The sequence below is a fragment of the Pangasianodon hypophthalmus genome, chromosome 21, assembly GCF_027358585.1.
Source record: "Pangasianodon hypophthalmus isolate fPanHyp1 chromosome 21, fPanHyp1.pri, whole genome shotgun sequence".
NCBI lineage: Eukaryota > Metazoa > Chordata > Actinopteri > Siluriformes > Pangasiidae > Pangasianodon > Pangasianodon hypophthalmus.
Genome location: NC_069730.1, coordinates 2,130,155 through 2,145,728, shown reverse-complemented (window position 1 = coordinate 2,145,728; position 15,574 = coordinate 2,130,155). Strand labels below are relative to the sequence as shown.

Here is a 15,574-nt window from a genome sequence, read left to right as displayed (position 1 = left end):
CCAATTCAGTAATTTTAAGTTTTAAGTCCCAAAAAAACCCAGATCATGTTAACTTTAAATAGATATTTTTAATACTTTTTTTTAAAATACGAGGTTTAACCATCGCTAGACTTTATTACCATTCACTAATCTTCTCTAGCCTTCATTAACCTTCAATAACCTTCATTAACCTTCATTAAACTTCTTTAGCCTTCACTAGCCTTCACTAGCCTTCATTAGCCTTCACTGCTGTGTGTTATAAGACATTTATTTTGTTACCTTGCACGGCCTGAAGCTTGTGAGTCTGGATGATGATGCAGAGCTGCAGGACGAGCTGAGGCGCGCTCTCCAGGAAGGTGGCGAGCAGGTGGAGCATGCTGACATCAGCGTACTCGTACACCATCCTCCAGTAGAACCTCCAGCGGTCATTCTCGCCGCTGCGCCTGCTCCGGATGCCCAGGTAGATGGTGCGGAAATACCTGAGGAGAACAGAGTTCAAATTCATTAAAATTCACCAGGCACTGTAGAAAACCGAATTAGAATTTTGATACACTGAAATTCATGTCCAACAGTGTTTAGTGTTGCACTCGTTAAAAATGACAAGTACCACAGGCTGAGGGACATAATATGAACAGCAATAATAATAATAATAATAATAATAATAATAATAATAATAATAGAAAAGATTATATATATTTGGATTTGGAAAATTCAAATCATTCAAATTATATTTATTTTATTATTACCCGTATGATATTAAGAGGATCGTAGCATAATATGAAATACTGATTTTTTAGACCAAGTTTAGCTGTTAGATAGAATGTTAGTCCCACAACACTAAATCTGAAAGTTTTTTCCACGGAAGATTTAAAAATTTTGAGGTTATTATTTCTTTTCTTTGTTTTTATTTTTACAAACTCTGTTTTATATGATTTATTCTGTTTTGTTTACTTTTTTGTTATTTTTTCTCATGTTTCTTTTTTATTATTATTATTGCTGCTGCTCACATTATGTCCATACTTATTATTACTTATACTCTTATTATCATCTCTTTTATTTTCTTTTTAATTTCCTTATAAAGCACTTTGAGCTGCATTTGATGTATGAATGTTACTATTCAAGTAATAATTGTATTATTATTATTATTATTATTATTATTATTATTAGTAGTAGTAGTAGTAGTAGTAGTAATTATTTATTATATATCCATAAACTCATTATTATTATAAATATAATAAACTTTGATTTACTGTTTAATGATTTATGGTTTAATGTTTAAATGAGAATTTAGAAATTAGAAATCCAAGAATGTTTCATAGAACACCATTTATAACCAGATTAAAAAACGAAACTGGACACAATGAGTACTTAGATGATTAAAAAAGCTAAATATTCATGTAATTATTTCAGAATCTCATAATATAAAACATAAAACTTACTATAAAACCTAACATACATAATATATTTATACTTAATATATAAAATAAACACAGTATTAAACGAGACATTAGCCCCAAAGAGTCGCACTTGTCTGTGGCTCTACAATGTTATAATGTAATACCTTATGTAGTGCGCACACAGATAGGTGACATATTAAAGGAAAAACTCATCCCATTAACCGGATCCATCACTGCAAATCAATCCAAAGTCCTTCTCACTGATCACCCTCCACTGATGTGCGTGGTCTCTTTCAAAATGACTCTGCCCCAATCCACAGGGCACGAGGGCTCACTGAATGGTTTGATGAGGGTGAAAATGATGTAAATTATATATTATGCCCTTCACAGTCACCGGATATAAACCCAAGTCCACATCTATGGGAGATCACCGCCATCACTGACACACCAGCTGAGGAAGATCTGTAGGAGGAATGGTGTTCTTCAGTCCAGTAAGTTCTAGAGACTTGTGGAATCGATGCTAAGACACCTTACCAAGCCCCTTTACATTGTTTTTTTTTTTTCATTAATTTGTCATCCATTTGTTTACAGTGAATCATTTATTCCTTTATTGTGTTATTGCATATTTCTAGGCAACTTGTCCACCTGAGCTGAACTGAAACAGAGTCCTTTGTGATATTTCTGCATTGTTTCCACTCTGTCCCAGATTGAGGATCTACAGTACTGAGTGCTCAGCTGCTGCCTGTAAGGCGGGGATAAGGCAGTTAGCGCCTCACCGCCTCAGAAGCTCGGAAGCTTTACGACTTTTAGGACTCCTTCCATATCTGAAGTGCTTCTGGCTTTACTACTGCATCTCTGCCAAAAACAGATCCTGATCCCTGATGGGCAACCCGCCAAAGAGACAGCGCATACACTCACTCACACACACACACACACACACACACACACACACACACACTTTCTTACAGTAGGGACCAAAGGGCCGAGTCTACTACCAACCACTTTATTTTATTCCATCCGTTACGAAAAACAAGTAAAGTTTTATTATATGATACTCTCACACAAGATTAAATTTAGCAGAGATGATTACATCAGCGGTGATTAAAGGAATTAATAACAGTCATTTATACCACTGCATTGCTGAATTCTGGATTCTGATTGGTCAGAAGGTGTTGATTAATTTTCTATAACAGCAGCTCTGACAGTAATGCAGCTACAAATCACAGGTTTATATTAATGCACTCCTTCTAATAAGTTGTAGTTTCTATAGTAAGAGCTCATTAAAAATTGATATATGTTGAAATGGTAAAGTTTTCTTTAAAAAGAGATGATTATTTTATATATACATATATATATTTATGGAATGAGTCTCCAGTCTCAGTGCTTTTTTTTTTTTTATCAGTCAGAGGTAAAGCTGTAACTTTAAGTTTTCTTCTTGGCCAGAGGAGTTTACACTTCATGATTTCTTGGTATGCTGCGATTTTTCAAAGTTTGCTTCTTTAGTTTTGTACGAGAGCGATAAAGTTAATTGCTGCTAATACCAGTAAGGAAAGCTAATAGCTATGAGTTACAAACGTCATGCTCAGATCATCACACACTCTCCTCAAACGACACTGTTTCTCTCAGTCATCATTTTCATAAAATAGCTAGCTGGCTAGTGCTACACCAAATAAATCTTCAGTGGCACAGCTAAACATAACATAACTACAGTATATAGCTAATTTGCTGTGTAGTTAGCTACTATACATTTGAGTGATATGCAAAGAAAAGATATTTAACAAGCTGAGTGAGTTAGCTACTATACATTTGAGTAATGAACCTAAATAAACAGTTTTTATCTACATACTGCTTCCAAAAAAGTCACAAATAGACTTCATTCTTTCATAGTTTTCATTCTTCATTCATCTTTTCTTGTGAGATATTAGAAATTCTAATTCATAAAGCTTCAGCTCACCACTTCTTTCAACACAGCTTGTTACAGCGTAACCTGTGTGAACCAAGTCTCACACTTTCAGCCTGACACATCTCTCTCTCTCTCTCTCACACACACACACACACACACACACAATGACTGAACTCACGCAGCACTTGAACTGAACACTCGAAGTTGACGTGGTGCTGCGGCGCTGAAATCTTTAAGCGATTCATTCTTTAAAACCTAGTATTTAGAAATCCTCGTATAAAACTGAAATATGTCTATAAAGTGGGTGTGGCCTTAACTGTAAAGTATTTTTTTGTCCCTAGAAAAAAACCCACAGATCTAGAAATGTCAGCAGTGACAGCATGGTGTGTGAATTCAGGCTCTGACAGTTCCTCAACCTCAGCTACATCACTCCAGTTCATCTCGAATAGAGAAGTGGTTGGGACTGTTTTTTTCTACTTCCTCTCATGCAAATATTTGTTTTGTTTGTACCTGCCTGCAATATTTTCAATCAAATTTAGCTGGCTTTATTTCATAAATTATAAAGTAGTAGGTTGACCTTAAACCACTGCGACTCCGACTAGCAGTTAGTAACGTTAGTAATGTTCATGTTAATGAATGTGGTCTTTGTTTGTTCCTCGAGCTTCATACTTACATCATTCATGCTCACGCCCACATTAAATGAAAGTCGTTGTGTCTCATGGGATCCCAGTCCTGATGGGTTCTAGTCTTAAATAGATGCCCTTTCTGGCAAGCTTTCTTAAAAAAATTGCAAATAATGTACTTGGTATTCATATCTGTATTCATTTAGAAAACATTTTCTGTTCAAGCTAAAGTCCGTATTCATATTCGGTTACTAGTTTTATCCTTCCAGTCACTAGTACGCTACCTGGTAGGTCCTCTGGTGGCGCTGCTATGTTCTGTAGCACACAGTTTTGCTGCCACATATTTCATATGTTTCGTATTTTAATGGAGGTCTTAAGAGACCAAAACACAGAGACGTGTGGCTGAGGGGATAGAAAACCACAGGGAGAACCAACACAAACACACTCTGAAGTGTACGAACAACATGGCTGAATATGTGTGCGTGTGTGTGTGCGTGTGTACACAAAGTGCACTGCTTAAACATCTCAGTCAGGTTTCAGGCCTGCTGCCATGGGCTGTCTTCAAGACACAATTCATCCCGGTGACACTGCCACGACTTCAGCTCACATTCGCTACGCTGTCTGCCTCGTCTTCATCACTGCCTCGTTTAGCTCCAAAGCCGTCAGTGCTAACAGTCATCACACACCACGCACACACACACACACACACACACAACCCTGTCTTCTGGCTTGGAGAGTTCACACTCTCCCTCACCTGCCAATCAGACGGCAGAAAACAGTCCTCAGAGAGAGAGAGCTCCGTTTGCGTTGTTATCACAGGTTGCATCATGCTTTCAGGACTATTTTCGATTACAACAATCACATCACACACACACACACACACACACACACACTCAAAAACACACCACTGAGCCACAAGGGTTCATTAATCTTAAAAAAATAAAAATAAAGATGCAAAGCAAAATTTATGACAAAGCAAGATATCTTGGTTGATTCAATGCGAAATAAAACACACTCGGTGGAGACATTCGTTATTTCAGTGTAATTTGGTTATTTCGACTTTTTATTTCCATTTTCTTTAACAGCACAGCACCTGTAACAGTAATTCCAGTTGGAACATAAATCACAGGTTTACGTTAATGCATTTGTTCGCAATACTTTATCATTTCTATAGCAACAACTCATTCACAGCGACTTGCAAAGCAGATGCTCAACATAATCTAAGGATAATAATAAACGGAGTTATAGAAATGTGTTATTTATTAACAAAAAATCGTAATTGTTGATATCTTCAGGACTGAAGAGTTTATACTTTGCAGTTTTGTGATTTTTTTGTCTTAGCAAGTTCAAGAGAAAAAAAGATAGGTAATGATTGTTGCTAGCTGCTATAATGTAAGTCAGAACGGGAACTAACTTGTCTCGTGGACATTCCACAACATTAAACATAGCTATAAATGGTTAAAAAGCACAATTTTACATTCTTCAATAAATTAAAAATTGTACTCACTGGCCATTTGCTGTTGTATAAGAAAAATAAAACACTTATTCCATGGATTATTTTCGTATACCAGCAAGATTCGTCTGGTGTTATTACGTAGATAATTATGTAAGCTGTTTATCTGACAGTAAGTAAGCAATGTAACGCTGCTTAGTAACTACAACTGGATTCCACTAAAGCTGCATCTTTCTTACTTGCAAAAAAGTATACAGATGAAAAATTATTATTAAGTTAATATTCGAAAAATTTGTATTATTGATAGATTGTGCAGTGTTAAATATTAAGTCAAAATAATGAGATAATATTTCAAAATAAAAATGATCTTGAAATAATGAGCTATTATGTCAAAATAATGATATAACACTTCAAAAAAAAAAATTTCCCATGGCTTCAGTACATTTAGTTCATAAATTAGTTCGTGACTACGATGAGATGAGCACAGTTCATCTACGAAAACTAGACAGAACCAAGATTTTGACGTGAGCTGTATCAAGAAACTGGTTCATTAATAGTCCATTCACACACTCTGACTGGACTAGCACAGTCTGACTCGACTAGAATATGAACCACTCTGTTTGATGCAGCTATACTTTTACCAAGTTCTTCTTTTTTTAAAAAAAAAAAAATTCACAGCGTTTTAAAAGCTCACCGTATGCTCTTCATGCGTTTATTCATTTTTGCTCATTCTCATGGATTTGTCTGTGTTTTTTGTCCATTAATAGCTAAGTGTGTTAAATTTCATTTACCGAAAGAAATACAGGATTCTGTCTTATCTAGGAAGCTTTTCTTTCCCATTTCTCCAGAACCTTGACAGCTAAAAAACACTTTTTAATTCCTCAATTACGCTACCTCTGTCTGCTCGTTTCTGCAGTTGACCTCTGCCTACGGTTTCGGATTTTGAAAATGGATTTGCCTCGGATGAACCTGACTGCCTTGGCATTGTGTCCATAATGTGTAAAAAAAACAAAAACACAAAAATCTGAGCATATTCATCTGTCTGTCTCTGAATCCCATCACACACACAGGCACACACACGGTTTATACAAACTATTTAAATTATCTTAATTTTTTTAGATTTTATTCAAGCATAGACAAAGTGATTAAATTACTTCCCCCCAAAATTAATTTCTTGGGTCAATAAAGTCGATAAAATCTCTCATAACATCCATCCATCCATAGTTTCATATCCTGTAGAAATGTTATATATTATATTATTATATTATTTATAATTTTACCTTCATTACCAAATTCCCACCTATTTTCCTCTCTCACGTCTCTGTTTGTTTCAATTTTGATTCTCTTCCGTTCTTGTACTTGTACTCGTCTTGAGTTTTATTCTACTATTCTGTTGAAAATACATATTAGTTTCAGTCACATTTTAGGCATTTGGTTTGGCATTACAGCAATGTCAGAGTTTGAAAAGATGTGTTGTGAGATGATTGCACCTTAAAACGAAGGCCATACTTTATTAACTAAAATGGTACAAGATGGCAAAAGATGCTGAGATGCTAAGAATCAGAGGCAAAAGATCAATGCAATAGGGGCAGATCAGAGAGCAAAAGAGACAATCGAGACGATAGCTGAAGTCAAATATGAGAAATCAGAACAGAAAAGTGTTCGCCCTGTTGAGAGATCACAGGTTTGAATCTGGTGTCCCGGAGCCAATGGAGCAAAACTGGTCTTACTGTCTGGGTGAGAAGGATGGCATACTGTCACTCTCCCCTGTCAATCACAGCAACACTAGCCAATCACGGCATGTGGAAGAGGGCAGATAGCACTTTCCTCCGAGTGTGTTACGCCACCCTGTGACGCAGTTTGAAAAGTTGCAGTTGGCTGGCTTCCCCATTTGGTAGCTGTCATATGACAGGAAAATTGGGAAGAAAATAGGGTAAAACTAATTTAAAAAAATTAGACACCTGTTACACAACATACTGTCGACTTTTGACCATTGACTGCTTGTAGGATAGCGTGGGTGTGGTTTCGGACTGTGGAAATTTGGGAGTTGGAGTTCTTAGAGGTTTGAATGTTTGTGACACAATGAACAGTTTCAGTCCATGTCCCTGTGTGGACAGGATTATTTTCTCTGGCTGACAACAGTAATAACTTGTTTAAACATGTCCTCTCTGATAAAACTCTCCAGTCAGCAAGTAAATTAACACAGAAAGGCCAGCTTTCAAGTTTTTGTTTTGTCCACGAACTGAGATGAGGTGCAATTAAAGAACTGACAGGCACCCAAATGTGGTTTTTACTCAATAATGAGGCTTCTGAATGAAAAAGCATTATGAATGAACACAAACTGGTTCTTTTTTAGTGTGTACAGTATATTACGCTGTTAATGGTGTGCTCTTCATGCTTAACATGCTAAGCAGTATTTGCGATTCCCCACATAGCTCTGTTGCTGAGTTTGTGAGCAAATCTTCACAAATATGTAGAGAATGTTTGCGAGTGTAATCTGTGATTCATAAACTGTAAGACACTTGTGAGGGAGCGAGCTGCATGAGATGTAAGCTGAGATGCATGAGGATGGTGGTTGTATAGGAAAGAGGGGATTGGATAGCAGGATGCTCTAACCTGAGAATGAACCTCACGCGGTCACGCGAGAGCGAATCGGTCATTGTTTATTCATAAACACCACAGAGGAGACATGTAGAGAGTGTAGAGCATGTGTCATATGTTTCTACATGTGAGATAAAGCTCTGTATAATGTGTATATGTTTAGTACTGCTACCATAAAAACACTACCATGTTAGCAATATTACAGTTAAATCAATGGCAAAATGTTGACACACGTTATCTTGGTGTAGAAGTTACAAGACTTCTAGAAGGCAAACAAAAGTCACTCATGTTTAGGATCGATGTGCAACAACTGTGAGATACGACAGATCAAGCATTTGAAATTGCACAAAATTACGACTAACCATGACTTTCGCTCCACGTCTAACTACCGCTCTTTAAGACTAGCAGTTATTGAGTGACGCGTGCATCCATCGAGGTATTTTTCTTTATTTATTTTTCACGGTTAAGAGCACTTGACCTGCTAGTGCTGGCTCAGGAAGCAACACGGCTTTGCTTTTAGAGCTGGAGAGATTGGAGCCATGCGACTTTCTGTCTTCTGCTCTGCTGCGAAAGCTTTACAAGCTGCAGTGCCTCCTGAGGAAAAACTGCCAAGAGCAGATGATGGAGCTGCAGCGAGAACGTCAAACCCCTGTCTCAGAGAAGAGATGGAGATTCAGCCGATTAACTGATTTCCTCCATTTAATTTTTTTTGTGTAAATTTAAATAATAATTGAAACTTTCTGCATCATGGTTCATGTCATTTTGATCAGCATGAACTGTAATTTTGTACTAAAATATTGTCTGGACTCATTTAAGAGCTCACACATCTGTTTCATATCCAGAAAGAGACAAAAAAAAAAAATAAACCTCATCAAAATACATTTTCAAGGGATTTTTTTTCTATAAATATGACATGCAAAGACTTTTGCATCTGTACATCTACATCTAAAGTAAACATTACTGCAGAATATAATGTGGATGTAATGATTTACACTTTTTTTTTTACACACTTGTATGCTAGGTTTTATTTAATATGCATAAACCTGCACTGACTGTATGTTAAGCGTTATTATTATTGTTATTAAGATTGATCTTTGCATCTTATTTGGGTCTTAATTTGTAAAAAGAGATCCGTTTGGTTTTAATTGATTTTCGAATAAATTGCAGTACAAAAGGTCCAAGTAGCAAGTAGGAGTGTCCTAGTCGGGGTGGAAAGAAAGGATTTATGTGTTCTTGTGTTACAGTACTTGCTGCTACAGTCTATAGCAGGGTGTCCAATCTTATCCACAAAGGGCCAGCGTGGGTGCAGGTTTTCCTTCCAATCAAGCAGGAGCCACAGCTGATTCCGCCTGTTTAATCAGTTCATCTTGGCTTTCAGTAGACTCAGGTGTAGCTTCTGCTTGGTTGGAATGAAATTCTGCACCCACACCGGCCCTTTCCGGATAAGGTTGGACAGCCCTGATCTATAGGATAATGTGTATGGGGGATCTTCCTCAGATAACTGTGCAGCTAGAAACTGTGCTAGTGGAAATTGAAATGAGCTAGCTAGCTACTGAAACCTAGCAAACTACTGAAACACCAACAGCATTTGACTAACCTATCTGATGGAGGTGGAGTTCTTTTGGCATAGATCATTTGGTTAGTTAACATAATTGTTAATTCCTCAGATATAGAACATTTTCAGATTAGCCTTATCAACTGTAGACATGAAAAAAAAATTCATTTACAGTAGGTTTTTTTTTTTCTTTGCCAGACTACTTGTAATCACACAATCTGGTGTCACCCAGAAGAAGATGGGTTCCATTTTGAGTCCAGTTCCTCAAAGTTTCTTCCTCATGTCATCTCAGGAAGTCTTTCCTTGCCACTGTCATCTCTGTCTTCTCTGGATTGTTCATGATGGATCTAAATCTACATCCGGATTTCTATAAAGCTGTAAGTCTGGGTGATGTAATGCTAACTGTGACTGTCTAGCTTTGGTTTGTTTGCAGATTGCATGTGTGAAATGTAAAGCTATCCATAACCATTCATTAATTATTAGCCATGCATGTGACGTTTCTTTAGGTTGCAGCTGTATCTGCGCAGTAGCAATGGAATTAAGCAGGGATTGATAACCCAGACCTCCACATGGCCCCAGAGAGTCGGTGGCTGATGGGAGGCTGTCCAGCGCCATGATAAATGCTTCCTGTCCCGCTGCCAAGAGGAACCGACTCATTCCAAATCAATTGAACCTTGTTATTCAACAATTACTGAGGCCCCTTTTGCTGCACCGCAGAGAAGAAGAAGGTCAGGGGGATACAGCGTTGTAAATAACGCCCCACACCACTTATAATCGCATACTAAATTCCTGACACCTCCATTTTTCTGGTGTTTACTGCTCACTGTGAGGACATACGTTAGCAGCTGCAATGCCACAGATCCTGAGAGCGATGAAAAATAATCTCAGATGATTGGCAGCTTGGAGGCGTCTGATAAGAATCGCTATAGAGTGCAATTTCAGCGCTGTCGGATATACGACTGATCTGGTGTAATTAAAAGATTATTCGAGTCATAATGGATTAATAATAAACATTTTGATTCCTTTTAATATTCCCCGCATGCCGCTTGCAGTAGAACATCCTGCAATTAAGAGATTAAGAGTGATAGCAGTTAGTCATGGTGCTTAACAGATGCTTAAATCAAAAAGGGAAAAAAGGAGAGAGGAGAATTTTGGAGGATGGATTGAGTGCTCGAGTCAGCGTGGCACCACAGGGACATGCCAGTCCGTCACGCCAAAGGGCAGCATCGATGCTGTCACATCACAGCATCACGCCATGACAGAGCACTGTTACCATGGCGAGCTCTCCTCCGAGTGGACCCTGACATTCACTTCAGACAACAAGCGAGGGAGGGAAGGGTGGACAAAGAAAGAGGGAGCAGGACGATGAGACAAAGAGCAAGAGACTGGAAGAGAGAGCCCACACACACACACACACACACACACACACACAGCTTGCCGCAGAGGTTTGTGGGTAGGCGCCCTCTGCGGCTAATGTAGCCCTCATTAGGTACGTAGAGAGTGAGTCCCTCCAGGCCACTGTGCTCTGACACTGCAGAGTAACAAGTGCATGCTTTTAGCTCCTATTTACAGATGACTTTCCATTATATGCTAAGGTTACATCATCACAAAATGTCAACCTAACCTCCTGAAAACCTCCCGCTGAACAGGGATTGTCTAACAAACTTACCTCTTTGCTACTTTTTTTGGGTTTTGAATTGGTTACCATGGTGGTGTTGTATGTGCTGAGTCACAGCTAGCATGACAGATTTGTTGCAGCGTGTGGTGAAATTTGAAGCCTTGAACTCATAAATAAGCCAGCCAGTCCCATTCCTGTGCCATGATTAAAGGCTCTTTTGATCAACACACTTTATCAAAGGAATTTTTTAAATGATCTGTTCCACGGTGCTGTTCCGTTAAAAAGGAATGACCATTTAAAACAAGCCCTATGTGTGTGTGTGTGTGTGTGTGTGTGTGTGTGTCCCACTGAGAGCCAACAGAGAGAGTGTACACTTGACTGGACGAGGAAATTACACCCAGCCTGGTGAAACAACGCATCCATGTGCCTGTTCACAGCTGAGAACACACCAAATAACACACCAAACAACATAGCACAAACTATATAAGCAGCAACCAACACCATTAAATGGCACCCCTGATAATTTCAATGATGCACAACAATTAACAGTAATGGCAAATATCTAAAAATACACAGCTAGCATGACACCATTTTCTCCCAACTTCAAACTGAAACACCCGATAACACTCATCAGGCAGCAAAATATTCAACTACTGCCAACCAGACTCAACCCCCAACAATGCACAGCAACTACAGCTAGAAATTTTTAGTAACACACAGTCCAACAACTCCAAATTACACCCAGCAACATCTAACGTCATCCCAAAACACTGAAGAACAATTAACACTGGGCAATTACTCCTAATACTGAACACAACACAGAATTAATGTCCCCAAAATAAGCACACAAAACACAGAACTTCCAACAACACCTAAGAAAATCTAAAAAACCCTACAAACTATACCAAAAAGCATATCATAGACCAACTACTTTATATGCATATACTATAAATGCATGCATTTGAATAATTGAATATATGATTTAATACCTGCACGCAAACTACGCTGACATACCTATATGTCATTGTGATATTCTCCGTAAAGGGTACATTCTCAGTAAGCAGGAAAAATGTGTTTGTGTTTAAAGAATCCCGAGTAATCTTGTCTTCTTGTAGGATAACTGACTGCAACCATTTTGCGAGCTGTTACCTAGTCCTAGAGTAACAAACCATGCCTTCCTGCCCTCTTAATCCTAACATTTGTATTCATATTGATTATTTGATAATACGCAAGTGAAGCTAAAGTGAAGCTACAGCATCATTATATTCCTATTCATTCATCATATCACTATAAATCTATCCTGCACTTGATTTTCCGGCTGAATGCTGAACAGGCTGAATGGATGAGAGCTGCTTGGGATGCACCATGCACACACACAAACACACACACACACACACACACACACACACACACACACACACACAAACACGGAAAAGCGGAAAAGTCACTAAAAAAATAGTCGCAGTTGATCTGTGAATATGCAAGCTACTAAAGGGCTGATTTATTTCATTTCGTTCTTTGACAAATGCACAATGCCTCACTTTACAACATGATTTACACTGACATACATTTGGAGGCAGTTTAGCCATTTTTAACTCAAATCAAACTTTTTGATATGATACAAAATACGGGAACTGAGCTGTAGCAGGTGGAAGAATTTAAAAAGGAAGGGAACAAACAATGTAATGTCGAGGCCTAGTTCAGATTGCGCTAGACTAAAAATAAGAATTTTAATTAATATTAATTAATATAATAATTAATATTTTGAATTTTTTTTTTGCCCAGGAATGTAGAAGAAGGTCACGGCTAAAATAAGTAAAAAGTGTGTTATAAAGTAAAGAATACACTTTAAAATACTGTTCAATAACTCATAGGCTCCTACCATATGAACTACAAAATCATTACTTTATTATTACTTACTGAGTAATTACCCAGGATTCATTAGTTGTTAATAGCAGTGACTTGTTAATATGTTACTATAATATAGTACTACTCATTTGGTCCTGCATACTCACCTATGAGTTACTGATCAGTATTGTAAAGTGTTCCTGAATACTCTTGATGTTCATTTTCTTTAATATACTTTGGCTCTGCCCACTGTTCGTTGTTTTCACCTGTCTATATTTATCTACTGTTATGAAACCATGAAACAGGTATCCAACTATCTTTTATTAGTTCTATTTCCCAGATTGTAATTTTGTTCATTTTGATCTTCTTCAGTTAACCCGTCTAGACTGTTTCTTATTCTTAGATTCAGCCAAATAAGGAATCTCTGAACCAACGCTTCGGCCTTCTATAAAAAATGAAACCTTGTGTCTACAAAGAAGTCCACTGTTCCACTTTCTCCACACAGGCCCTAAAAAGACACCCTGTTGTTTTGGGTTCTCTAGCTTTTCACAAAATGTACAAATAAACAATGACATTTTGAACCCACTTCACCTTACATGATCTGTTTGTGGAAGGACTTCCAGAAGAAACCTTTGTCGCCACCATCATTTCTGTCCAGGAGCAGACGTGAGACAACCTGTCTGGGATTTTATTGATTAAATGTGGACCATAATGATGAAGATGATGCTAGTGTAATGACTGCCAATGCATTTTCTCAATGCTCATCCGGTGTACACCTGAAATACAGATATTTGAAGTTGACCAGATGTCTGGGGTGGTATTGATCAAGTGATGACTGTGATGATGATGATGATGATGATGATGACGGCAAAGGCACAATATCTGGCACCACATCAAGCATTTGCTCTCTAGATAGGCTGCTGGTAGCACAGGAATATAAACAACACTCCCACATACAGTATATAATTGCAAATTAATTGTTCCAGGTATGAAGCAATGCTCAAAGATGTTTCACCATCACCAAGTTCCTGGTTGAGTGCTTTGCATTCCATGAAGGTTCGCATTCCCTTTGGTTTTTGGGTGAAAAAGGAAAAATGTACCTCTATTTTACAATTTCACTGCAAAAAAGAACTACGTAATGCAAATGCAATGCAACCAGAAATATGCACAAGATTGGCCAAGCAATCTGGCAGAGTTAGAACAGATATTAGAGGAAGAGCTGGGGATTAGAATATATTTATTACATTACATTCAGAAAGGGGGTACAATCTTTTGAACTGATATTATTTTTAAAATGTCAGTATTATTGTCTTAAGATACACTATTTGACTTATTTTGGTATCTTGTTACTTTGAAACCTAACACACAACACTAGACTTGTCGGTTAAAATAAATTTGTCTTTTTCAAACTTTTGCACTCAGTTTTAGTCAAACATTAGGATTATTTAATTTTAACATATATTTTTGTTTAACTAGCCACAAAAAAACAAAAAACAATCAAGAATGAATTTTCTTTGTTTTTTCCTAGTTGGAGGGCTACGAGCTTTAAGTCGAGTCCAGTACGAGTCTGCATATTCTACGAAGTTGAAGTGCAAAAGGAAAAGGAAAAGTGGGTCTCTCGTTTTGGGGTCAGCCTCCTCTTGGAACGAACCAGATGCTGAGATCCATTTTTTTTAAAAGACCATCTTAGATAACATTCCTAACCATCATCAATACATTCCTTTCGTTTTGAGCACACAAACCTAATGGAGCCTGAAATTAAGTTTCATTGTCTATGGAGTGTTTGGAGATTGGGGCTGAGGAAGAACACAAACACTGATGCTCTCACGCTGGAAAGGTTTCTCTCTGCTCAGGTTTACTGTACAGAGAGTAATGCTTAACTGGCTTCAGAAACATGCTGATGAAACATGTGACCATGTGATAGTGAGATCTGCAAACACACTCAGCATCGATCAGGGCTGCTCCACCTGTTCACATCCACCGCACAAGCTTGACGTTTGTCAAATGTCAAACATAGTCCTACTTTTTGGGATAAAATGACTCTACAATATTTCAAATCTCTCTGGCCCAAAGCTAAGCTAAGAAGTCTTTGAGACTGGCTTCCCTCTGAAGTCTGCCTTTGTTTGCATGGATCTCAAACACACACCAATCCTGGCCTATCGAGACTTCTGCATTAACAGAAACGATGAAACCTCTGCTGTAGCTGACATATGAATAGTGAATCAAACCACAGCCAGTTCTTCAGAAGTAAATGTATATATATAGAACATGAATAAATAAGATAAAACATACTCCCTTTAATTCATGTTCTCAAGCTGAATCTGTATTTTACGCTACGTTAAAAGCTTCTTGCGGCATTTAAAAGGAAAACCTGGGATTTCTTGTTCCTCCCTGCTGCCAGTTAATCCTTGTCATATCCTGCAAATTTTGTCACTACTTCTGTCACTAATCGATGTCTGTATAACTCTTATGCAGAGGAACATACTGCAGGTGTTTGAGGTTGTGTTTTGCTAATGCAAAGCTTCTGCAATAGTTTATGACTAAAACTGCAAAATAAGCAACCAACATGTCCTGTGATTATCATGTAGTACTGATAT

The 15,574-nt window shown here is 37.8% G+C and overlaps 1 protein-coding gene across 1 annotated transcript in view; it reads right to left on the bottom strand.

The window, feature by feature from the left end:
* Positions 1-15,574, bottom strand: part of xkr4 (XK related 4) — a 54,196-nt gene that overhangs the window by 17,902 nt on the left and 20,720 nt on the right. The window contains exon 2 of the mRNA XM_026941278.3: positions 259-458. Coding sequence (XP_026797079.1) covers positions 259-458 — 200 coding nt within the window. The remainder of the gene's footprint in view (positions 1-258; positions 459-15,574) is intronic.